We start from the raw sequence: 27,097 nt of genomic DNA on the forward strand, positions 1-27,097 counted from the left end.
TTGGTTAGTTGCCCTAGAGGGGGACAGGCACTTGTCAAGGTCATGCATATTTGACCCACAGGTAAGCCAGGCAAGAGAAGGAGAGGCAGACTGTATTTCTGGAGTGTGTTGTATTATCCTTGCTGACAGACTCATGAAGACTGTTTTATAAAAATTCTGCATTCATAAATGAATTTGTTTTTACTTTGCCAGTTTCCAGTTGGACAAGCAAGTTCTTCAAATGAGTAAATATTGATTGTGAACTTACCAGAACAGAAAGCTAGAATGAGATCTAGCCTGTCTCCTGCATTCGGTCAAGTTTTTTCTTATTCTTGCAACAAGCCCTTAAACACGTCCAGGCACTAGTTCTAAAGAGCAGTGTTCTTTCTGGATCTGTTGGTGGTATTATCATTGACAACCCTTATGTGATAGGGTCGGTTTGAGACTGGTAAATATTAAAGAAGTATTAAGAGTTAAGAACGGTCATCATTTAGATTAAGTTTCCAGAAAAACAATTTTTCTCTTGGGCAAATAATATCTCTTAATATTGAGGGGCAGTCATAAGACATGACCTCTAGTCCTAGCTTTGTCACTAATCTACCATGAAACTATCAATAATTCCTTCCAAATATTCCAAATTCCTTAAACTGAGGATAGTGAGAGAATATAATCTCTAAAACTGTTTTCCAGTTATAAAATTCTAGATATAAAAAATGTAAAAACATGTTTTATTAGAATTTTTTAAAAAGCTATCCTTTTGTTTGCCAATTTTAACTTACATAAACAGAAATACATTTCTTTCTTGGGTGATATATCATGTTTTTGAGAATACCAGAAGACTTGCCGAGTGAAGCGAGTTGTTAAACTGCTTCCAATAATCATGTAGTGTTGTGTATGTGTATTTAGGATCTTTAACCCTGATTTTTTTTTTATCAACATCCCCTCCCCCAAACATCCTGATGGGCATTCAGAATGTCAACATTGTATCGTAGAGAGTGGTTGATATAGGAAGTTGTTGATACAGGAGACTTCAGATGCTTAGGTGTTTATAGTAAGAGACATACCACTGTTCCTTAATTCCACCAAACTCAGCAAGGAAAGTGGTTACTGTCAGCCATCTTTCTGTGGGAATTTCCTCTGGCCACTCTTGGCTTATCGGAACCCAGAGGGGAAATAACATGGTTTTGCAATCCCTTTTGCTCTGTTGCAGTGTTAACACTTGCTTAATATGGGGAACAATTATGTACATGTACCTTCAACTCTAGCGGAAGAAAGCATGGTGTTCTATCTCCCCAGGACAAACCAGGATAAAGGAGAACATCCCACATATTCATAAATTAGCAAATGCTTTTGGGGTTCCAATTTCAGAACAGATCCTTGTTAAGCATTTTTTAAGAAGTAAGATAAAGCCTAGTTTTACCCTAGGTAGAGTCAGAGGTGAGTTCTGTTGACTTGTATGGGTCTGAAGAGAGGACTTGAGGTATCCTCATTTTTGCCCATTATTCCTTAAATTTGTATGACGATAATATTTAACACAACACAATGCTTCAAAATTTAATCTTGGTAATTTTTCTCTCATTTTCACATAACCACTGCCCAGATTGAATTCATCATGGGCATCAAAATAAAGATTTGTACATATGTAGCAGTGATGATTTTGTAGAGTTCAACTTTGTCAGAGATGCTACTGTGTTTAAACTTACTAGATTGTTTCATTAGACATTTCTTCGATTAAATGTAAACTGATGTCATCTGTAAATTTAACTTATTACAAATTAGAAATTCTACTGCTAAACATTTGTTAAAGTATCATTTCAGCAACTTCCTTTCTGTAAGGAATGAGTCAATTTTATCAAAGTAACTGGAATACCAGGAATGGGTAAAGTGACTTATACATTCAATGGCTAGGACTCTCAATAGTGAATGTAATGGGCTATAATCCTAGGTATCCTCTTTGTCGGTAATTTGGACCTTACTATTAGAATGAGCTGATGAGCTGGACAAAGCTTTACATAATACAGGCTCTAAAGTTGGGGGGAAAAAAAAAGAAAATTCTAGTAAGCCAACTAAAGAGTGATTTTTGTTGCATTAATCATTTAATCAGTGTTAAAAACATTTCATTGACATTTTCCCTGTAGAAATCTCTATGTAGCAATCTCTATGTACATATGAATATAATCTATGAATAGTTTAACATGATCATATTTTGTTTAATAATATGTTCACTGAAAGGATCAGTACTTCAAACTGAGAAGAGATTCATCACAAGAAACCTCACAATTACCATAAAACTTAGCCCCAAGGTCTAGATTATAACCAACAAATTTATCTTACTGCCCACCATGGTAAGAGCTGGGTAAATGCCATTCATTTATGTATTTATAGGCTTCAACAAATATCTCCTATGTATGTGGCACTTTGTTAAATGATAGGGTTGTAATGATCAGCAAAAGTTCACGTGGTTTCTGCCCTCCTGAAATTTATAGTCTAATTGGGGATTAATGGGTGTTAATTAACTAATCAAAGATAAAACACAGTGCAGAGGTCCACATGAGTCTATGATGAGGATTTGATCCAATCAGACAGGTGAGGGACTGGTCCATGAGAAAGTGATCCTTGAGCTGAGATGTAAAAATGGGTTTGATTAAGCGAAGACCTTACCAGGCGGATACAGCAGTACTGACATGTACACAAAGGCAAATGACCAGATAGCCCATATACACCAGAGCTGCCCCAACAGCAGTCCTGGGGAAACTTATGCACACAGGGGCACTAGCAGACATTTGGGTCTCCTGCTGCTCATCACATTCTGAGTAGCATCTGCCAGGGCTAGACCCAACCCAAGAGAAAAGACCCTGAGTCTCAAGCTTTGCATCTTTTAAACTGTATTAGTAGACATGTACTGGCCCCTTTCCTGATGTGAGATCGGGGATTGCCGTCCAGCTCCGGTGCAACATAACAGAACCTTAGCACAGTGTTTTTGCTTGGGTAGCACTGGCCTCCCCTGGTACAGTCTGGGGGTGGCTAGAGTCCAAGCCTTGAGGTTGATCAGAAGTGATTGCCTTAAGCGCTAGGCTGCAGCCAGTTTCCACAGAGCTTTGCAGCGGGTCATCATTTTTTCTGGGACTCCAGCCCACAGGAGGCTCGGTTAGCCCTTCCTCTCAAGCATCCACAAAAGTCATTTGGTGCAAGAGAGAATAGTGAGTAGAAGGGACTGCCTTCATTGTGACTAATGACCGTGGATACCGCACTGGAAGCAGTTTCCTGCTTTGCAGGTGAAAGAGATGCCTTCCAATGGTGAGGCTCGTGCTGCAGCAGGTTTGGTGTAAGGATAGAGGGAACGGGATGGAGACAGAGGGAGTGAAAGGACTCCACGGGTTTTCAGTGAAATGTGTTTCTTATCAAAAAAAATGAATCACTCTACATTTACATTACTGAACTCTGCATTTTTTTTAAACTCAGTTGATAGCTAATAAATTTAAAGGGAAAATATTGAATGGTCATATATAGTGAGAGAAATGAGGGATAAGAAAATGAGTTCTGGCTGCGAAGAGAATAGATCTTGAATTTTCCCACCCCACGTGCCCACACACACAATGGTAATTATGTGACAGATGCAGGTGTTAGTTCCCACTGTGGAGGTAATCACATCAAAGTGTGTAAGTGTATCAAATCGTCATGTTGTATCCCTGAATCTTGTGCAGGGTTATACATCAATTATATCTCCACAAAGCTGGAAAAGATTTGAACAGTAAAAAGAAAAATGTAATAAATACATAAAAGAAAATCTGCAGTTATATATCCTTTGACTGAATTCACAAGTGGCTTTTGGAAACAAAAGCTGTATGTCAGTCAGACTTTTCCTGATGCTCAAATGAGCCAAAGGAGGAAATTAATATTATTAATGAATGTATTTTCTGTTTGAAATAACAAATGGCTTAATGAGTGAATTATGGTTTAGGTGAAAAATTTTGAGGATCAGTTCATCTTTTAAAATGTGGTTCCATTTAATTATAGAAATGTAATTAACTTTTACTTTAATATACCTGTTTAAAGACCCATTACTTTATGAAAGTCAAATTTGTTTCTGAAATGTACTTGGCAAATTTTATCAGTGTAATTGTTTGTTCCTAAGTATTAGTATGTTTGTTTACATAAAGCACTTTATTCTGATGACAGAACATGTACTTAATTTTCCATTGGTTTAGCATGTATTTAAACCTCTAGGTTAAAATATTTCTTAGTGAATATTGAATTCTAGGAATCAAATGAGTAAATTCCACAACCAAGAGGCGAGGTGGCTGTCCTGTTAAAGAATAATTTTATAAATCTTCTTAGCTACCATAAATTGTGTTCTACTTACTATACTAACTGCCATTCTTTCAGAATCAACTAAAAGTTCATTTCCTTAACTTTTTCAAGATCCATCTTTCAGTACTTCCTTTACTCATGCTTTTCTGTTTCCAGCCTTTCTGTGATGATTTTTTCCTCTTTCTGCCCCCCTCTTGCTTTCTGAAGCCATGTCCCTGAACCTGAGGATTATGGCTGTTCTCCCGATGAATGGTAAGCTGCATGGACCTTTCTGTCTCATGGATTCCTTTAAAAAGTTTGCATTTTATTGTTTTGATAAACACGTTTCACTAGTTTTGGGGGGGGCATTATTGATCAGGTGAGGTCAGCGTGCTATAAAGAACCTATTTCTTGAAATCCCGTGACTGTCCTTGATTTCCTGTTGCATAACCTTTAGTCATTTTACAGACATTTAGTTTAACAGTTAGGCTTGCTAGAGTTTACATTATGTATCCATAATAAAGTCTGTAATGATCAACCTGGGGTCCCTGGGCTGTGAACTCTTATTATTAGAGCGCAAGAATTTTTTTATCTTTTCTAGCTCAGCACTGCCACCTTCTGTTGCAATTTATATTCTCTACTGAGCCACAAAAAGACGCTACTGAAACCTACCCAAGAAGCAGAAATTTCCTTTACGTCCCTTTTCATTAGTTTAATAAATCTATTTGGGGGCTAGAACGTGAACATTTTCAAAAATAAATGCCTAGAACAAATGTTGGAAGACTGTGCTACCAAGGACTAAAATTAACTGAAATATAAATAAATTTAGAATATTAGAGATGTCGCTTTATAGTTTTAATGTCCATGCTTTTGAGGGGTTTTGTTTGTTTTCCCCTAAAATCCCTCCTCCGTGGATTTAACATTTTCATTTAGAACAGTATAAGTTTATTTTGGTATTTCTCTAACTCATCATGATTTGGTGACCAGCGAAACTTCCGAGAACCGATTCTTTTCATGCTGGTAACTATAGAACCCATTGTGGTTTTAGAAGGGGTTATATTTTTATTTTCAGGTTATACATGTGTTTATGACTTGGCCACATTTCCAGTATGCATGGAAGTCCAATAACATTATTTAATATTTTTCAACTCGACTTTGATTTCAATACAGTGGAGCTTTGGTAACAATTTGCAGCTAAACTCATACCCATAATAATGACAGAGGCAGCTGTTTGATTCATGTGGTACCTGATGAGTCATCACATTTAAACTCGTTGCTTGGAGTGTCATCCAGTTTCGACACCTACACGCAACTGAATAATTTTTAGCGTTTTTAAAAATATTCCAAAGATTCTTACTGCTGGTGGATAATTCAAGTTTAATGCAGTAGCTCTTCCCTTTTAGGTAATCCTTCAAGAATGTAGTAAACTTTTGTGACGGTATCTATTTATTTATTGTTTTCCTGTAACATTAATATAATTCTATTGATTGTAAATAGTGTTCACTAGTATAGAACTAATACAAATTTTTCTAAGAACGCTTACTCTTAAGGAAATTGACTGTAGCCTATTTTTATGAAGGTTGAATGGAAATGTAAAAAATTGTTGCTTATTTACTTAGATCGTTTAAAATATCCTACTTTCAATAGAAGTTATTTTGTGATTTCTATCACTTCTGGAGAGGATACCATATTATCTAGTTAAGATCTCTTTGTAAAACACTCTGCTGGAAAATTTGATGTTTGATATTCTAAACTAGGTAACTCCAAATAAGAAATGCCAGATTTTTCATAAATGATATGATTCTGCTTAAATATTAGTATTTTTTTTTTAAAGATTTTTATTCGGGACCCCTGGGTGGCTCAGTGGGTTAAGCTTCTGCCTTCAGCTCAGGTCATGATCTCAGGGTCCTGGGACTGAGCCCCACGTCAGGCTCTCTGCTCAGCGGCGAGTCTGTCTCCCACCCCCTCCCCTGCCTGCCTCTCTGCCTACTTGTGATCTCTCTGTCAAATAAATAAATAAAATCTTAAAAAAAAAAAGATTTTTGTTTGTTTGTCAGAGAGTGAGAGCACAAGCAGAGGGAGAAGCAGGCAGAGGGAGAAACGGGCTTCTTGCTGAGCAAGGAGCCTAACACGGGACTTGATCCCAAGACCACTGACATCATGACCTGGACCGAAGGCAGACTCTTAGCCATCTGAGCCACCCAGGTGCCCCTAAATATTAGTATTTTAAAAAATAAACAGTAGGGAAGGCATTTACCACCTTTATAATAAAGGGGGCTTTATTTTAAATAAAGCTGATCTTCTGAGATTCCTCATCTATCAAACAGTTACCTACAGGCCTGCAAGGATGAAACAACAGATGCTACTTGAGCTTCTGTTCTGTCCTGGCCCACTGCAGTGGTCAGAGATGCAGACTTTGGATTCTGACCACCCAAGTTCATATCCAGATCCTATTGGTGCCCTTAAAAAATTTCCTAATCTCTCTGCCTGCCTGCCTGTCTTCCTCTGGTAGAATGTGGACATCATAGGGAGGTTGTGAAGATTGACTCGGTTATGTTTTTATTTTTACTTTTTTTTTTTAATATTTATTTATTTGAGAGAGTGTGTGTGCATGTGAGCATGGGGGGAGGGTGGGGGCATGGGCAGAAGGAGAGGGAGAATCTCAAGCAGGCTCTAGGCTGAGCACAGAGCCCAACTTGGGGTGATCCTGACAACCCTGAGATCACAACCTGAGCTGAAACTAAGAGTCTGATGCTCAAACAACTGGGCCACCCAGGTGCCCCCCAGTGAGTTCCATTTTTAAAGTGCTTAGAATAGAGTCTAGACATAGTATACTCACAGAGTGTTAGCTGCGGTGTCTCACTCAATCCTCATGATATATTTGAAGAGCTGTGATTGATATGACCATATTAAAATTGGTGAAATTTAGGCAAAGAAGATAAATAAATAACTTGTCCTAAAGTACACAAATAGGAAACATGAAAGCCAGAATTAAAACCTCACACAGCCCAGTCATAAAGTAGGTGCTGGTCACTTTGTCCTACAGACCTTAAAGAACTGTAAAGTATATATGCTTTTAGAGTACAAAATATCCTTACCATTTCAGTCATTTTTTTTTTTTTTGTCTTTTCTTATTAAGGTAGCAAGAGCAGGTACAATTTAACTGACTTGAGAAAAGTTAGCACAGGGAGCAAAATTTTGCACATTAATACATCTGGAGTCTCCCCCAACCCCCATCCAGTTGATTTCATGTTCCCAAGGAAACCAAGATCAAAAGTGTGATGCTGAAAAGAAAAGAAAAGGGAAAAAAAAAGTGAGATCCCAAATGAATCCTGTGCTCTGGGCATCTGACCACATCATCATGCTGTTCGTCTTAGGGATAAACTAGAGAGTAGAGATGACTGTATAAATCCTTAATCAAAGTTCATGCCTGTCTGTGAACAGCTTCACATTTCAATGCAAAGTTCATTGAATTCCATATATAAAACCTGTAGCCTATATACATTTTACTGCCCTGCTGAACCATATTCACCACAAAAATGTTAAGTTTAAAAAACACATAATATTTAAAACTTACATGGGTGCAGATTATTGTACATTTTTTGTAATTTGAAGGCAAACCTGTGATATTCTCTTGAGAGTATTTTCAAACATACCCTCATAACATTAAAGATAGTTGGGTGATGGCTGTAGCTTTATTCATTTAAATATATTAGTATAAAATAGTTCACAGAGATAAGATCATTTCCCAACCAGTAGCTACTTACTCCGAAATTGGTATGGTTTTCTTGTTATTGCCAACAATGGCAATCTAACATAAAACCTTAGAGACTCTTTTCTTTGAAACATCTACCATTGGAGAAAAGAGCTGCTTATTCTTAAGATGTGATTGTTTTCAACTATATATTTCCATAGCCACTTTTTCTTTTCCTCATGCTTACTGTGAAAAATTTCAAACCTAAACAAAAGTAGACAGATTACCCTTTCACTCTCTCCATAGTACGTGCTCAAAACCAATGTCGTCTATAACTTTCCCTCACCGTTATTTTGAAACCAATCCCAGATACCATATTTGTTTTTTTGTAACTATTTAATATAGATGCTGTACTGTTCTGATATATTTTTGGAAGTTAATGCTAGTAAGGATGATTCTCCAAAAGGATTCCCTTAATGTGTTCCATGCTTAGTCATTGAGTATGGTTTTTGGTATTATCATAGTATCAGTGGATAGTACTATTTTCTGGTCTTATTTTCTCATTTCATCTTGGTCTATAATTATGTATGGAATGAGTGGTATTTATTTTTTCTGCTGCAACAGCTAGACTCATGAAAACATCCTTCCAGGTGTGACTATGTAATACTGAGATCTAACACATCCAAATTAATGTTTGTCTTCAAAGTAGTCACGTTGACAGGTAATTTCTTTGTTTCCATGATGCAGCCGTTTCACAGAATGTTTTTGGAACTCCATTTTTGTAATTGCCTTCAGAAATACTTTGAGCCACCCAGAAAAGCAGGTCTTATGACTTCAGTTAAAACTGATGTCTAGCAAAAAGATTATTGAATTCAATCATTTGTTTATATTCTTGGACTTGACTGGACATGACTCTGAATAACAAAGTCATTTCTAAAAATTAATCTCCCTTTAAGGGATTTTGATTTGCAGCCAATAGCATTACTTAAAGGTAGGAGGTCCAGATCCTTTCAGAAAATGGTGCTTTACCTCCCTACTAGTTTTATCTTCCAGTATGAGCCTGTGTGTAGTGTGTGTGTGCAGAATATATACATCTATTTTATGTGTAGGCTGTGCATCTATTACAGGTGGCTGACATGGATTTTGTTCTTGTCTTTAATTTTTAATTTAAATTTTATTTTTAAGTTCATAATGCATTAACATGTTGCAAATTCAAAGGGCATGAAGAGGGGAAGGTTTTTCTCCCTTCCCTGTCTTGGGGCCCTCCTCTCCCATCCTGGAGGCAGGCAGTGTAAACAATTTCAGATGTATCCTTCCAGATCTGTTCTACACATATACACATATACATGCATGTATTTGTTTTCTCTCTGATGTATACAGAAAGGGAAGCATGCTATGTGCCCTGTTTTGTGCCAGGTTTTCTTTTGACAGGGCATCTTTGAGATCAGTCCAAAATCAGCTGAAGAGTTTCCTATTTTTTGTATAGCATTTGCTATGTTGATGTGCAACAATTTTTTAAAGTATCGTACTTGAGTTATTTCTAATCTTCTCCTATTAAAAAAAAAATGTACTGCCCAGACACCTGGATGTCTCAGTCAGTTGAGCATCCGACTCTTGGTTTTGGCTGAGATCATGATCTCATGGGTCCTGAGATAAACCCCTGCATTGGGCTCTGTGCTCAGCAGGGAGTCTGCTTCAAGATTCTCTCCCCCTGCCCCTCCCTCTACTTGCCCAGTGCATGCTCTCACTCTCTCTCAAATATATAAATCTTTTAAAAGATGTACTGCAAAGAATGAATTTACACATACAACATTTTGCACCAGGTAGACAGCTAGTATAAATTCCCAGAACTAGAATTAATGGATCAAAGGGATACACGTGCATTTTAAATTTTGGTGGAAATTGCTCAGTTCTTATTAGAAGTTATGCCAATTTTCATACTCAGCAATGGTATGATTTATCTTTTTCCATAATCACAACAGCACAGAATTGTCAAATTTATTTCTGCTAAATTGATGCATTCATTTCTCTCATTGTAGGGTAAACTGAAGTTTGTATTTAAAGGCAATTGTATTTCCTCATCTGTTTGTTGTTTGGCTACATTGTTGACCTTTTTCATATTGGTTTCTATGAGTTCTTTCTTTTTTCGGGAAACTAACCTTCATTGTATGAGTTGGATACAGTTTTCCCCAGTTTTTTGTTTGTCTTTTGATTTTGCTTGCTGTAGTTTTTGCTACGCAGAAATGTTTTAGCCATAGACAGTCAGATTTAATTATTTGTTTTGCTTTCTGGATTATGTGTGATACATAGGTTTTTCCCCTCCTAAATTATTTTTTAAATTTTCCCATATCTTTAGTATTTTTATTAAATTGTTCATCCATCTGGAGTTTATTTGGTTCAAGGTGAAAAGGATGGATCCAACTCTTTTTTTCTTTTTTTCTAATGATTCTTTTGTTGACATAAATTTTGAGTTTAAAAATATTTCAAGGTCCATACTGTCATATATGAAAATAGGTGATACTGATTAAGCCATATGCATTCTAAATTTTCTGTTAATTTTTAATGCCCTGGGGATTCTTCATTTTTTTTTTGTATAGTTAGGAAATAATTATTTACCCTGTATCAGTTTTTAAACTAGCCTACAAGAAACTACCATCTATACTGTACAGACTACTTGCTCCTCGTTCTCCTCACCTTAATGTTACCCTCTCTATCCCATTCCTTCTTGCAAAACACCATCATTTCTTTTGTCTCTTTGTGTTCATAAGTGCCACTTAAGAATTTCGATGGAAACAATCAAGCAAAATGTTGATGTTGGCTTGCATTTGTATTTGTGTGCAGTTTGCAAATTCATAGTTTTGTCAACTAAGTTTAAATTATCACTTTCACTTTTAATACAGTTGGTTCTTATTTTGAAATGACATGAGTGTCTTAATTTTATCTGTTTACAATAACTAAAAGTGAACATCTTAGAAGATTTCAGAGAGGGTTATTGAGAGCTCCATGCCTGAGTTATCCAATCCAGGCTATGTGGATTAGCAGATGAGTGGTTTATGGTTCTTAGGATTCTTGGAGAAGAAGTCACTTTCTGACTGAAGAGTTCTTATTTAACATTATTCATGGTAGAAGCTTCATTGATATATGGAGGGTGGAATGTGTCCATATAAAGATTTCAGTTGCATATCTAGTGTTATTTGTTACAAATACATTTGAAAGTTATATCAATTATGGTAACTGATTTATGAGATAAAAGGGTTTCTGGTGAGATTAATAAGACATATCCTCAGATTTGTGAAGGCTTTTAGTCTGGAATTCTTTGGAAGGAAAATAGACCTCCACATGCAAGATGTTACTGTGATTATTCTTTGACATTTCAATTTATCTAACAAATAAGTGGGAATGTATAACTAAGAACCATTAATGAATACATTTTAATAATAGGGAGACTTTCTGGAGCCCCATTAATAAACTATTTTTAAGAAATGATAGTATTTGGAGGAGAAATGTATGCCAATTTTTGTGTTCCCATTGATAAGTCATTTAAAAGGTCTTGGATTTTTCCCTCCATCTTTAAAACTAGAGGAAAAGAAATAATGATGTGTTTATTCTGCTTCCTGGGGATGTTTTGAGAATTCAAAACTACTACATTCTAATGAAGATGTACTATATTCCAGTTCTCAGAATTAGTAGATCAAACTGCTACATGTAAATAAAGATGTATCTTACTATAAACCTTCTAACTTCCTCCTTTGGTTATATTTCATTGATACTGTGTATGTTTAATTATATCAGATTCTTTTTTTCTTTAGTGATTTCTTCTTCCTTTCAAACTGCTGGCTTTAGAGATACGAAACTCTTGGTATTTGGCATGCTGGCATTGATAATACTCTGTAACTAAAAATTATGATCAAAAGCTTTCTGGGCTACAGTTACTTAGTATTGAGCACATTATCTTTCCTTGGTGAATTAATTCTAGAATTTTCTTCTATGCACAAAAGCTTAGATGTATGTATTTTCATTGAACATTGCAAAGTATAGCCTTTGGGTTTGACATTCCCACTTATGTTATGTTATGTTCTATGTTCTTCCTTTTAATCTCAACATTTTGATATTAAGTTGCATGGCCATGAGATTCGTAATAACTAGATTACAGAGGCAATTCTGACTCCATTTATTTCATGTGAAGTACATAAGTGTTTGCTCATCTGAATATAATCCCAACACCAAAAAAATCCCATACATTTTTATGATTTGTTCTTACATATGCAGGACAAATGTGATATATACATAAATATATCAGATATTTCTTAGTGATAGATGTTGATAAGATGTATATAAAGCTTGTTGCTCATATTTTTATGTTCCATATGATAATCATGTAGGGTTAGTCTCTACAAATAAAGGTTTCTCATAGGCTAAAGTAAAAGAATTGATTTTTTTATAACTTTATTCTCAAATTCTAAAAACTTGAAAAAAATTATGGAAATAGAAATTCCCCTCCAGGTATTTTAGCAGTGTTGTTACTTTTTTAAAAATCTTTTTAAGCTTCATGTGATTACAGTGTAATTCCACTGCAGAAGAATGAGCTATAAAATACTATTTTTTATTACACTGCGGAAGTCTATCACATTTTAGAATGTTTGAAAATAATGTATGATGCAGTTATGAAATCTATGGTATCTTATCTAGAAATGCAGACCAAATTATATTTAATCTATTAAAGGTTTGCAGGCATAATGATTTATTTAAAAATAAGTGACAAATAGATCAGTGGCTTATATAAATGAACCAGATTTGCTCCATTTTCCCCTTCAGGCAGAGCTCACAGTTTGGAGACGAAAAAACATTTAGTGATACATCATTGCTGGAAAACCTCCAAAATAATCACGTAAGCAACATAAAACCATTATCTTTTTGTTGATGAGTGAAAGCTAATGAGTATTTCTCTGAATTATCTTCCATGTTTGTATATTCTTCTTCTTTTTTTTTTTTTTTTTAGTTTCATGATCATTTTTAATACTTATCCAGATCTGTTACTTTTAAATCCTTTTTACTTGGCCCACACAAATTCATGGCTATTAGGAATTTAGTTTTGAAATTCTTATTTATCAATATTCTATCTTTTCAAAGTATCCTATATTAAATAATTAATAGAATTCTATCTGGATAGAATAGCTCACTATTCACCATTTCAGACTATCTGTTTGGCCAGTCCCCAATCTATACAAAAAGAATTCTGGAAACTTCTACCCAGTGTGACCATTGTACTTTTGAAGTTACTGACACTTAATAAAAATTCCATCAGATCAAATGGTATGGCTTCCTGGAGTTTTAATCCCAGAACCTTTTCTCATCATCACTCCAAGCTCAATATATCAAAACCTACACTCAAACTCATTGCCTCAAAACATGCTCCTTGAGCGCAGGTGGCTTACTAACCTGTACGGCGGGGTGGAGCTCTAGCAAGGTGTCTTACAGGTACTTTTGGGATCCTTTCTTCTTAAGCAAACCTTCTATAGAATATGAGGTTCAGGATCCACAAGACCTAGATCACTTCTTCCCTCTGCGTTCTCTGGTTTGGATTGCTCCATTACCTATTTTAATTCTCTTTCCAGGAACTTAAGAGCTGCTTTGGGTACCTCCTTTTCCATCCATCTTCACCTCTATAGAGTGGCCAAGCCCTTGTCAATCGTGACTTCTAGAATATATCTGAAATATCTTCTTTACTTCATTCTCACTTTCCCTCCCCGAGTCCACTGCCAGCCTTCCCTTACCAGTCTCCTTGTATCCACTCCACTCTTTTCTTTCTCCTCAGGCCACACTGGCTTTTATTTTCTCAAACACGCCTCATTCTTTCCTTCTATAGGATCTTCTCAGTCTTACCTGATCCCTGCTTGATGCAAAACCCTTGGCTCAGTTCTTCGTGAGGCTAAAATCGCAGCTTAAATCTCACATTATCTTGAGAATAACCACAGACTGGCCCAGATCACATTACATGATATTTGCACATTTTCTCCTTTATAGTCCTTTCATACTATAAGTAAATACTTATGTATTTATCTGTGTCTGTCTTCCCCACAAGCTAGGCTTCACACAGCAAGGACTATGTCTGTTTTGTCTACTGTTCTAACCTGAAAACAGATTTTTCAAATAATGTTGTGATTTACCTTCCCAATCACTTCACTTGTTTTTTTTTTTGTTGTTGTTGTTGTTGTTTTGTTTTGTTTTTTAGTCCAAGGGCATAAAAGAATATTTTTTATTTGATATTTATCTTCATCAGGAGCCAAACAGCAGGATGTTTAATTTAAAAGATCTGGCTTCTGGGGCACCTGGGTGGCTCAGTCTGTTAGGCATCTGACTCTTGATCTCAAATCTGGTCTTGATCCTGAGGTCATGAATTTGAGCCCCGAGCTGGGCTCCGTGCAGGGGGTGAAGCCTACACACACACACTCACACACAAGAAAGAAAGTAAGAAAGAAAGAAAGGAAGAAAGAAAGAAAGAAAGAAAGAAAGAAAGAAAGAAAGAAAGAAAGAAAGAAATCAATCTGGCTACTTTTCTCCTATAAACTCTAAGTTCCTTGCAGAAAAGATCCACTTCTATGTCTTCCTCAGGCTGTAAGAATCCATCCCATTATGCACAGCAATTGCTCAAGCAATTATTTTTATTTAGTAAAACATGTATCAGGTTAAGGTCATCATTTGTGGAGAGAGAAGGACAAGGCATTACAGAGGAATCCTCTGCCATCACCCCAGCACAAAATGGTGGAACCCCAGTAGGATCAGATGCCAAAAGTTTGAATCTAGTCAGGAATTAGATCCAGGTAAATGAGCATTTTAGAATTTCTCTCCTGTCTTCTGAGAACAGGATTTGACCATATCTACCTTTTTTCACTGTGCTATTTTCATTTGACACACCAAGTTGTTTTGTGTAAATGTTTGGGAAAATGAATGAAAGAGTGTAAGAATGAATGATTTTAGTTAAAAATATATTTTCCTCGTATCAGAGATCAGCTTCTTTGTTGTCTGTAACCTCACACCTTCAATGCTGTGCAGCTATAGTCTTAATAGACATAAGTAATTTTGCTGTCATTAGTGTCAAAATGTTTAAATGAAAAGGGTTGAATTGTGTGTTTCTTTCTTACAGCCAACTGCACCTATAATATGTGAATTTCTTACAATGATGGCAGTTTGTCACACAGCAGTACCAGAGCGAGAAGGTGATAAGATTATTTACCAAGCAGCATCTCCAGGTACAAAGGAAGGAATTATTATGTATTTTCCAGTGGAAAATTGTTCTGAAATTTGAGGTTATCTAGAAAAAAAAAAACAGTTTAATTTGAAAAAGTAAAATAACCAAGTTATGTTTTTAAATTAAAAAAATGTATTTATTAATTAGAAAACCTAGTTTTCATAATTAAATATATATATGTTAAAATATATAACCTTGGGGCGCCTGGGTGGCTCAGTGGGTTAAAGCCTCTGCCTTTGGCTCAGGTCATGATCCCAGGGCCCTGGGATTGAGCCCCGCGTCGGGCTCTCTGCTCAGCTGGGAGCCTTCTTCCCTTCCTCTCTCTCTGCCTACTTGTGATCTCTGTCTGTCAAATAAATAAATAAAATCTTTAAAAAAATAAAATAAAATATATAACCTTATATACATAATTTTTAGCATATGACATAAATTGTACAGAAATTGGAATAATAAAATTCACACAAAAAGTACTTTTTTATACACATAGTAGAGTCTCCTCCCTTCTTTGGAAATAACAATTTTGTTTTCCTCTTCTGGAAATGATAATCAGGGAGCTTGTTGCATATGCTTTTGGATGAAGAAAGTTCACCATTTGAAAGGGATGCCATAAAATATGTATTAGCATGCTTATCAATATTTAATGCTGAGGCTTAATTTTAAACTTATTTTCAGTGTAAAATTGGACAGTTTGATGATCATGAGATTTTAATAGGAAGGAAAGGAACACACTTTAAAGAACTTTGTTTTAGTGTTTTAACTGTATTCTAAACCAGCACCTGTGACCTTGCAGAATGTACCAGATTCCTAAAAAGCAGAAGAAATATTACATCTCATATTGTTAGGATAGACCCTATGTGACTGTTTATTATCCCTGCCCTCAGCAACAAGAAAGCTTGATATAATATGGTGATGAAAGTAATAGATAATAAAACAAACATCAGTTCATTTATATCCATTTCTTTTTTCTTTTTTTTCCCTTTGTCCAAGTTTCTCTCTTTTTTGAGTGGAGTTGGCACATAGTGTTACAGTAGTTCAAATGTGCAACTTCTTGCATTTATATCCATTTAAATTGAATCCTCAATTCGCATTTCTCTATATTCAGTGGTTTACAAGGAAAAGCATAAAACGTAAGACAATCTTGTGCATTTATTTTGAGAAAAAAGTTTTATAGAATATTCTGGACCAATGGTACATTTAAATTACCCTTCTTAGGTGTGTTAACAGTCAAATATGACTCCTGGTTCCATACAAGTCTCAGATCCTTAAGATGAGTCTTCTCATTCCTTTGGCAACTTCATATGATTTCAAAAGAAATGGATTTCAACAGGGACCAGGATAAACAGAATTTTAACTCTTTTAAAATTCAATAAAAAATGTAGTGATGTAGTTCTGTTTTACGAGGGGTGATTATCTTACCTCACCATGTATTTGCTTTCACCTTTTTTCCTAAAACAGATGAAGGAGCTTTGGTCAGAGCAGCCAAGCAACTGAATTTTGTTTTCACTGGAAGAACACCGGACTCAGTGATTATAGACTCAGTAAGTTATTTCTTTTTAAGTGTCTTTTTCATCAAAGCAGTGACATGTGCATAACTTCAAAGATAAAACAATATCAAAGGAACATAATAAAATAGAGGTTCCCTGCCCAAGGAGCGCCACTTTATCTCATTCTTCAGACATTTATAAATCTATTTTCAAAAACATATGTGATGAATGATATCTGTTTTCATTCCCCCATTTGAACACATCTAGTGACTTTGTCTTCTGTTATGTTAAATGAGGATTTATCTCTCTTGATTCACTATCCCTTCCCAGAATATATATTACTATATGACTATATATATTACTATATGACTATATATTACTATAATTACATTACAGCTTTTAGTGAAACAAGTATTCAGACCTAATTTTTAAAATACACAAAGGACTTGAGCAAACATTTCACAAAAGAAATACGAATGGCCACTGAGCACGTGAAAAAAAAGAAATCATTAGTCATTAGCGAAATGCAAATTGAAATCACAATGAGGTGCTGTATCCATACCCACCAAAAAAGGCTAAAGTTAAAAACACGGGCCGGACCAAATGTTAATGAGAATAGAGAGCTCATGAAGCACCCATGTGTTGTCAGTTGACAAGTGAAATGGCATGAGCCCTTTGGAAAGCCTCAGAGTTTTCTAACACAGATAAACAAGCACCTGACCCAGCAATTGTACTCACAGTTATCCAGGAGAAATGAAAGCTTGTGTCCACAAACAGATACCTAATGGAAAGTTCACAGCAGCTTTATTCAAAGTAGTCAAACACTGGCAACAAACCAAACATCCATCCGCAAGAGAAGGGGTAAGCAAATTGTGATATACACTTCCAGTGGACTATCCAAACAATAAAAAAGGAGGAATTGTGGATTCATCAACAACATGGATAAGTCTCAAAAACGTCATGTCGAGCCGACAAAGCTAGACCCAAAGGAGTGCACGCATGCTCCCAAGATCAGACAAAAGCGATCATGGCAGTAGAATTCAGAACAGTGGTTGTCTTAGGGTCAGTGAGGACATGGATCAGAGGAGAGCACAAGGAATTTATGGGGTGATGGGAATGTTCTACATCTCGATGGCGGTGGTGGTTACACCAACAAACCATTGGAAAAAAACATAGTTTTCGCCAAACTGTGTGTTTGTTTAACGTCTGTGTACCTTATTGTATATAAGTTGCGTCTCACTAAAAAAAATCATGACTTAGTATTTGTTACTATGCCTGTACCAGTATTCAGAGTTGAACACTGTTGTATTCAGGAATTTTTTTCTCTTCTTAAATTTTATGTTTCCTGATTGAAATTATTTCCTGAAAATTTTTCCTTTATTTCCTAAAGATAAGTCCCTTATCTTTTTTTTCAATTGCTTAATTTTCTTTCTACCTATTAGTGATTGTTCCCATGTATTCTTTTTTTTTTTTTTAAAGATTTTATTTATTTATTTGACAGCGTGCGCGAGAGAGAGATCACAAGTAGGCAGAGAGGCAGGCAGAGAGAGAGAGAGAGGGAAGCAGGCTCCCCGCCGAGCAGAGAGCCCAATGCGGGACCCGATCCCAGGACCCCGAGATCATGACCTGAGCCGAAGGCAGCGGCTTAACCCACTGAGCCACCCAGGCGCTCCCCCATGTATTCTTAGTACACATACTCCAAGTGTACTAAGTCACACCAAGTGATCTATCAGTTGGCACTTCTTACCTTGAGACACGCCCATCCACGACTCTACAAGTTCACCATTCTTTTCGGTCTGTGTCAATTTTGTTCTAAGGCCTGTTTCTACAGCACATGGAATCCCTTTTGATATTCTTCTCTATGGGACTATTTCCTGTGTCTCAAATCTTCTTTCTTGGTGAACTTCCCTGTTTTGATGGAAGACATTTCATGTTTGTTTCTTCAGATTAAAAGTCATTCTGGGAACAGAGGGCACACTAGTGATAACCCTCTCCAGCTCTTGACTCTAGGGCTCTGAGACACACTGGTTGATAGGTCACCATTTTGTTCATGGTTGTCATCCTGGAATTGCTTTCTCATCTTCCTGAAAACTTTCTTTACTTCTGTCCTGTGTTAGATCTTTTGTTTCTAAATCCCGTGTCTGTCTTGTTCTTGGTTTACTCTTTTACTTCTGTGGAATACATTTTTTAGTGGCTTTTTGGGAAAAGATACATGGGGAGTAACTTGCTTATTTATTTTGTAGTCCTTTAAGTCTAAACATTTTCCATCCTACCATTATACTTAATTGATAGTCCAGATGAATATAGAATTACAGGATAGAAATTATTTTCCTTAGAAACTTTGATTTTTCCACTATTTTCTGGTTTCCAGTATACCTCATTAAGAAATCAGAAGCTACTGGGATTCCACATCTTTTGCGACTTGCCCCTACCCACTCCCCCACACTCTGGAAGGTTGTAGGATCTTTCTCCCAAGAGTTTGGACATTTTGTGACAGTGTACCTTAGTGTGAATATTTTTAACCCACTGTGCTAAGCACTGGTGGGCCTTTTTCCATTTGGAAAATTCAGTTCTGGAAAATTTTTCTTGAATAATTCAATTTTCCCTCCCTCTTTTTGCCCTCTTTAGAATTCTTGAACTAATCTTTAGCTTTTATACTCCTGCTTTTCATGCCTTTGACTTTTTGCTCTGCTTTTTGGAATTTTTCTTTAGGTTTATTTTCTTAACTTTCTATTCGTGTTTTGTTTTGTTTTGTTGAATTTCTGCTCCCATGTTTTTGGTTTCAAGCAGCTTGTTTTGTTCTTTCAGTATTTCTTTTAAATAGTATCCTGTTCTTGTTTCATGTACGTCATATTACTTCCCTGAGAGAAATAATGATAGTTTTTTGAAATCTTCATTTAAAAATTTTTACAAGCATTTAACAAAGTGCTTAATTACAAAGCATTTACAAGCCTTTAGTTAAACTGTAGTTTTTACCAGAATATAAAATGGTCTCAAACAGTCATCTGCAGTGAATATAGTTTTGGAAGAAAGCATACTTCATCAAAAGTAAAATATCAACTTTCAAATGTTGTTCTCCAAAATTTCTCATTTTCCACTTAGGGGGAAAGAGTAGCATTTAATTACTGTAGCCCTTGCAAATGGAAATGTCTGATAGACTCTACTGGGTTTTTGACACAAATTGCAATATGCAGAATAATAAGGCCAGTCTCCTCCCATACCACCAAAGAGCACCAACTAGGGTGTAAGTATTTCTCATAAAAGCGTAAGAGTTATTATAAACAGTCTTATTCTTTCACACATTTTTGGCATAGGTCCCCTTAAGGAGCATATGCTGGCCTATGCGGCAGTATTTCCAACGGTGTAAAACCCTGCAAAAAATTTTAGGCTACCAGGAAGCCACAGTAATTGGTTCCAAGGTAGAGCAGGAAATGACACGTGACAAACCCGTTCAGTCTGGTGTCGATACTATGTGCAGAGGCATCCGGGACCCACCCACCAGACCCTTGGGCCCATCAGGAAACCCAAACCTGAAACTTCATTGGTCCACGGAAAATTTTGTTTTGAATTCTTTTTCCTACAAATTGCTTTTGTCTGTTGGTTTTGGATATCTCTGTTCGATGTGAGTGTCATTAGATGTCTGTTCATCTTTGGTACTCTCATGGTTAAGAAGAAGGAACTTGAAAGCAGATGTGGTTCAGAGCCTGAGGGGGATTTTTGACTACAGTGAGCTCTACTGTAGGGTGGTCTGGAAGATTCGTTTGGGAACTCATGGTGTCTGTACCCTTAAGACTTCTCTTAGGCTTAATGAATTCCCCAGAGAGTAATCTCCAGATTTCCACCCGGAAAGGTCTGAGTAGGTTAAGATATTGGGGCCCAGCATTTAATATGAATATAACAATGCCATGACTTCAACTGTGCTGGTCAACTCTAGACAAAAGATTCTTCTAGATCAAAGGAAGGGCCAGTGCTGAGAGCTCTTTTCAAGTGGATCTTACCCAGTTCTCCCCATTTTAGGCCCCTCTCTTACCTCACAATTTTAGAGCTATCTACTTTTTCATATCCTTAAACCACTTAAGGATCATATGGTACAAGTCAGGTGGGTTCTTAGATTTTCCCATGACCATTGTAGCATTCAGCCTTCTTGGATCTGCTAAGATACCACCTACTGATCTGTGCTCCAGCTTCCAAATTTCTGGTGCTATTGTCTCTTTTCTTATTTTCCTGCCATTGTACGCTGCTTTCTTTTTAAAGTGTTTACTGTCGTTTTAGTGAAGCTTTGGGAAAGACAGAAATTAAATGTGTATGTTCAGCCTTCCCTCTTAACCTGAAAGTTAATAAATTCGCTTAAACAGAATGTATTCAGAAGGGATGCTTTATGTGTGTTATTTTTTATATTAAAACTTCATGCATAGGGTTTATTTCCAAGAAGCCCACAATACTTCCAACATGATGTAATCATATATTCCTTTCCTTCATAGTTGGGGCAAGAAGAAAGATACGAATTACTCAATGTTCTGGAATTCACCAGGTAAGACATCTGCTCTGTGATTTGTATCTATCCGTAAGATAAATTCCTACATATTTTTGTTCTTTCCCTTTTAAGTAACTAGAAAGTTATGCTTTATTTTTTTTAACTTAACTTATTTAGAATAAATATTAATTTAAATCTGCATTATAGCTTGTAATTATCATAGCAGCTAAGAAATCATAAACACCTATCTTCAGAGTATTGCCAGACATGACTCCTAGAGGCACCATAAAAATATTTTTGAATAAAGCAGGTCTGCATCACAACTGTGGGTTATAGGACCAGGATTCTCATGGCTGGTGATCTGGAAACATCATTATACTTAGAGACAACAGGATTTATGTGTACTGAATCCCTACCAAGAGTTAGGAACCCAGCAGTCTATCTATCTATCTTTGGGATTTCAGAAACCATACCCATCTCTCTGTCAGGTATAAAACCAGTTACCATTTAGTAGGAAAAAGCAGAAATCAAGGAGCTTATCCTACTTAATTTTATTTTTTTTTATTTTTTTTATTTTATTTTTTTTAAAGATTTTATTTATTTATTTGACGGAGAGAGAGATCACAAGCAGGCAGAGAGGCAGGCAGAGAGAGAGGAGGAAGCAGGCTCCCTGTGGAGCAGAGAGCCTGATGCGGGGCTTGATCCCAGGACCCTGAGATCATGACCTGAGCCGAAGGCAGCGGCTTAATCCACTGAGCCACCCAGGCGCCCCTTAATTTTATTTTTTAAGGCTAAATAATAGAGACCTTCAAATAACAATCAGCAATATGTCTAGGAGATTGGCTTTTTATTTTTGCATGAATACGTCATTTCCAAACTCATACACTCTTGAGGCAAATAGGCCTCTGTTAACAGACAGGATGAGACAGGATGGTCTTTAAAGACTGCATCACCATTAACAATAGGACACTTAAGGTCAGGCCACAGGCAGTAAGTAACACTTTACTGTTTAAGGAAATAAGTGTTCACTTACCTTCTTGAACTTTCTCCTCCATAAGGCAAGATTGTACACTGACTAGAAAAGGCATTTCCTACAGTATGAACGTTCCTCAAAAAGTTAAGAATAGAACTACTCTGTGATCCAGCAATTGTACTACTAAGTATTTATCCAAGGGATACAAAAAATACTAATTCAAAGGGACACATGCACCCCAATGTTTATAGCAGCATTATCAACAATAGACAAATTATGGGAAAAGCCTAAGTGTCCCTCAACTGAGGACTGGATGAAGATGTGGTAGATACACACCGTGGAATATTACTCAGCTGTAAAAAGGAATGTAATCTCTCCATTTGCAATGACATGGGTGTAACTAGGAGAGCATTATCCCAATCAAAATTAGTCAGTCAGAGAAAGATAAATACCATAAAATTTCACTCGTACGTGGAATTTAAGAAACGAAGCAAACGATCATGGGGGACAAAAAGAGGGACGGAAATGAAGAAACAGACTTAATTATAAAGAACAAACTGATGGTTACCAGGGGGAGGTGGGTGGGAGCCTGGGTTCTGTAGGTGATGGGGATGAAGGAGGGCACTTGTGATGAGCATTGGGTGGTGTATGGGAGTATTGAATCACTAAATTGTACACCTAAAACTGATATTACACTGTATGTTATCCAACTGGAATTTACATAAACACAAAAAAAGTTTTAAAAACACATAGCTTACTGGAAAAAAAATAAGAAAAGGCATTTCCTTTTCAGTGCCAACTTTGGTTGTTGACTTGTTGGGAGTGACACATGCCTTTGTTAATATAAAAAATAACAGGGTCTTTCCAATGTATTATTTAAACACTGTTTTCCTTACTTGTATGCACTGGAAGGCTCAAGGGAAAATGCATGAGAGGTTGATGAGTAACTGTAATAGGTATTTCCAAAATGTATCCCCCACCATTTTTTTCATGTCCAAGTGGCTGTTTTTCCTAAGTCTACTTGCATTATACCTGCAAATTATTTTAAGTAGTATATCAATTAGCATTGGGTATGTTTGTTTATGAACACATACCTTGAAGAACCACAAAGAAAAATAAAGCAAAGTTAGGGGTTTAGGGTCTCTCAGGATGCAGTGATGGGGGTGGGCGTGAGGATGAAAGTGAGAAAAGTGACTATGGAGGTCTTCAAAGAGGGTCTGGAAAAAGCATTAGTGGTTTGGACGAGGATGATGGTAGCACAAAGAAAGCGAAGTTGATAGACTCCAGATACCTTTTGGAAGAATGTCAGGGGCCCTTTGGGATGGACGGGGAGGTGGAAGAAGAAAAGAGGGAGGGGTTGGCGTCTCTGGTGTGAACAGCTGGGTGGGTAGAGGGACAATTCACACAGATGACACATACAGGAAGAGGAATAGATGTGCAGGATGAGATGATTGAATCGTCACGTTTGAGATGCTGATGAGATACACACCAGTGTCAGAGCTAGGCGGTGGTTGTGAGGGCCGGACCACAAAAGAGAAGCCCGTGGCTGAGAACTAAATGTGGTCGTTGTTGGCCTGTACATGGTGATCAAAGCCACAAAAATGAGTTGGATCTGCTAAATATAAAATATAGAGTGGGGTGAGGGAAACAAGAAAGGCTGAGGATTGGCGCTATGACTACCTCTAACTTCTAAGGGTTGATTAGAAGGGGAGGAATCAGGAAAGGAGACTGCTTTGTGGTTAGAGCTGTGGAGGGTAAAGGGAGGGAAACCACGCAGAGCCAGGAGAAGAGGCTTTTTTTCTCCCCGAGGTGACAGAGGTCGTCTGTGTCAGAGACCGCAGCAAGGTTAGGTGAGCTGAAGGGGGGAAGTGTTTGCTGGATTGACCATTCATTGGAAGGGTCAGGAGAGAAGCCAGGTGGGAATGACGGGGGACTCTGGGGGTGGCACACAGAGGGGGCGCACAGGGGATGTAAGCAGAGACCACGCATACAGTGGTTGCTTGGGGTTGAGTTGTGAAAGGGATGTGGCTCCGTGAGGGTGGGTTGTTTGGGCTGAGTTTCATAGGCAAGAGACTTCAATGTGTTTAAATACTGATAAGAGAGAAGAAGGGGATGATGTACTTTCAGTGGAGAGCAGCATAACTTTAGGAGTGAGGTTACTGAGAAAGAGCGGGGGTTCACAGCACATGGGAAGGGAAGGTCTCTGGGAGGAAAGGAAATACTTCCTCCGTCATCAGGAAAAGAGGCAGAGGGGAGGATGCCCAGCAGGGAAATGCATGAATGTGTAGGTGTTAATGGCAGAAAGGATGAGAATTTCTCGTCTGAGGCTTCCATCAAAGTGAAGTGCAAAAATTCCAAGGGTCCGGAGGATGAGGGTACATTAAAGACTTGGAGAATGGAGAAGGTGTTCCAAGTCCTGCAGACGGTGAGAGAGAAAAGCTTACTAGAGGTGGCGTGTCGCTAGACAGCAGGGAGCACACAAGTGACTGTGGATCATGAATTTCCTAAGCTCTGTGACAGGGAGACTTCTCTCCACTCTGATGCCACAGAAAGGGTTCCCATTTACCCAGGACTTGGGAGTTTTGCCAAGAGAAGGGAAGAGCAGGAAAGTTGAAGAGCTTGGGACCATCTCATTAAAGTTGGATTAAGAGAGGCACCAAGAAGGGCTGAGACAGAATATAAACTGTACAATGTTGTTGCAAAGAGGGCCCAATTAAATTGTATTCTGAAAGTGCAGGGATGGCAGTCAGAGGAACCAGTGCAGTGGGGATTAGAGTTGGAAACACAGAGGACTGAATATTTCTAGATGCCTCAGAAAGAAGCTCCTGGCTGTATGCTAGGGCGCTGTATCTTGGCTACTTTGTATTGGACTCATCTCCGTTTTTAGCGAATGTTGCAAGGTAAAACAAATAGATACAGACACTTGAGAAGTCCCTTCCCTGGCCCCCCCCCCCCCCATTTCTGAAGAGAATGCTTATACACACTTGGTTCCAAATGAGGCGTATCCTAGGCAGGGCTCTGCCAGTTTGTCCTACTCCCTGTTCCTTGCCGTCTCTGTCAAGGCACTGACAGATGCTGTGTGTTTGACTAACATTTTCATATTGCCAACACAGGGTTCAAACGCTTGTGCTCATCAGCTTAGCTTGGTAATACGGATAGATTTTTTATATGCTGCCAGTGGTTTGCTAGAAATCATTGAAAAATAACCGTCTTGAATGCTGACGTCAGTTTTAAAGTGCCCGTGTTTGCCTTTCTTTGTGCGATTGGGTATATACTTAAAATGCATGACTATTTCTGTTTGCATTCAAAGCTATAACATAAACTTCATCTTAGATACTGACTTTAAGATTTTTTAAAACCTGAAAACATTGAACCAGAACTCTCTCCTGCCCCGGTGGGTCCTAACTCTTGCACGTTTCCCAGGGTCCTTTTTGTAAATTATCCCTTTAGGGAAGCAGATGGTACCTTAGTGCCTTAAAAAACAGAATGTAACCTTTAAAGGTACCCAAACCACACACCCAGGGGATGGTTTGTAGATGTGGAAGGAGAGGGCTCATAATTCAGTAAAGTTTATTTTTCACTGTGAGTATTAAAGTATGTGAGGCATGACAAACACACAAATGCATATTCTCCCTATGATGACACATTATGGAAAACCTCTTTCAGCGCGAGAAAAAGAATGTCTGTGATTGTTCGCACTCCATCCGGGAAGTTACGACTTTACTGCAAAGGAGCTGTAAGTTTTTATTTTTGTCTTTTACAGTTTTGATTTATGGTGGTTTATAATGTATATGTTCAGCATTCTGCTATGGAAATGTAACACAGATGTTTAGCATAAAGTTGCTGACATCCACTTTCCTTGGTATTTTATAGTAATCGTGTTCAGCCTCTTCTGGCGAAATGCGGAATTCCTTCTGGGTAAATTTGGTGCTTTGAAAAAATTTGGCCTAGCTTCTTTATATAATTCAATTTTGATACATAGTATTTGAGTTTTATATTATAAAAAACATTAGAAGACAATTAAATCAGAAAATGCTTTGAAATTGTAGTAGAAATATAGGGATCCACACCAGTCTGAATGTAATTTTTTAAAGTCCATAGAAGCGGCAGTGGGGGGGAATGGATCCGTTTACTGTTGTAATGGTCATTACTATTTGCTCTATGGTCATTACTATTTGTCTTGCATTGTTTTCATTATAAAAGAATTTCTAACTATTGCTTGGTTTTGGTATATTGGCAGGTTATATTGACAGAAACAGTAATATGACATTCATAGTGATTTTTCCTAGATAAAATATGTTTACACTCATGGAAAAATAAGGAGTCAGCAGACCAGGGCCTCCTTTTGTTCCTACAATTACTATTTTCCTTCTGAATTATCTTTTCCAGGTACCTAGTCCGCTTGGGCTAGTCAGGTAACTTACCAACCTGGAACTTTACAATTTCAAATATAATCAACAACCTTGATTGATTGATTGATTGATTGATTGATTTATTTAAGTTTTTTTTTTTTTTTTTTTTTTGACAGAGATCACAAGCAGGCAGAGAGAGAGGGGAAAGCAGGCTCCCCACTGAGCAGGGAGCCTGACGCAGGGCTCCATCCCAGGACCCTGAGATCATGACCCGAGCCAAAAGCAGAGGCATTAACCCACTGAGCCACCCAGGCACCCCAACAACCTTGATTTATTAAATGAAACTTGGAAGTACTTATTAGGAAACCAAAGCTTATTACTGAAATTTTTGTTGAAAATGTTTTTCAGTGCTATGGTTTTAAAGCATTGAAATACAGTTTTTTATTGTCTTGCTTTTAAAGAATTTTGGTAGAATTTTTTCATGATGTCTCGTAAGTTTAGTTCTAGAATTCCTCTCGTTGTTGATTGAAGCAACTAGTATTTATTCACTGTGTGCACTTTACCTACGAGACTTTCAGCTGGATTTTGGAAAAAGGAAGTTA

The 27,097-nt window shown here is 37.2% G+C and overlaps 1 protein-coding gene across 4 annotated transcripts in view; it reads left to right on the forward strand.

Moving 5' to 3' along the window:
* Window positions 1-27,097, forward strand: part of ATP8A1 (ATPase phospholipid transporting 8A1) — a 228,671-nt gene that overhangs the window by 85,033 nt on the left and 116,541 nt on the right. For 3 of the 4 annotated variants that reach the window (XM_045988323.1, XM_045988314.1, XM_045988340.1), the window contains 6 exons: window positions 4,498-4,542; window positions 12,779-12,851; window positions 15,108-15,213; window positions 16,668-16,750; window positions 21,178-21,227; window positions 25,810-25,879. In XM_045988323.1, the coding sequence (XP_045844279.1) occupies window positions 4,498-4,542; window positions 12,779-12,851; window positions 15,108-15,213; window positions 16,668-16,750; window positions 21,178-21,227; window positions 25,810-25,879 (427 nt within the window). The remainder of the gene's footprint in view (window positions 1-4,497; window positions 4,543-12,778; window positions 12,852-15,107; window positions 15,214-16,667; window positions 16,751-21,177; window positions 21,228-25,809; window positions 25,880-27,097) is intronic. The other variant, XM_045988331.1, reaches the window with a different exon arrangement.

The sequence above is a fragment of the Meles meles genome, chromosome 2 (genome assembly GCF_922984935.1).
Source record: "Meles meles chromosome 2, mMelMel3.1 paternal haplotype, whole genome shotgun sequence".
Taxonomy (NCBI): Eukaryota; Metazoa; Chordata; class Mammalia; order Carnivora; family Mustelidae; genus Meles; species Meles meles.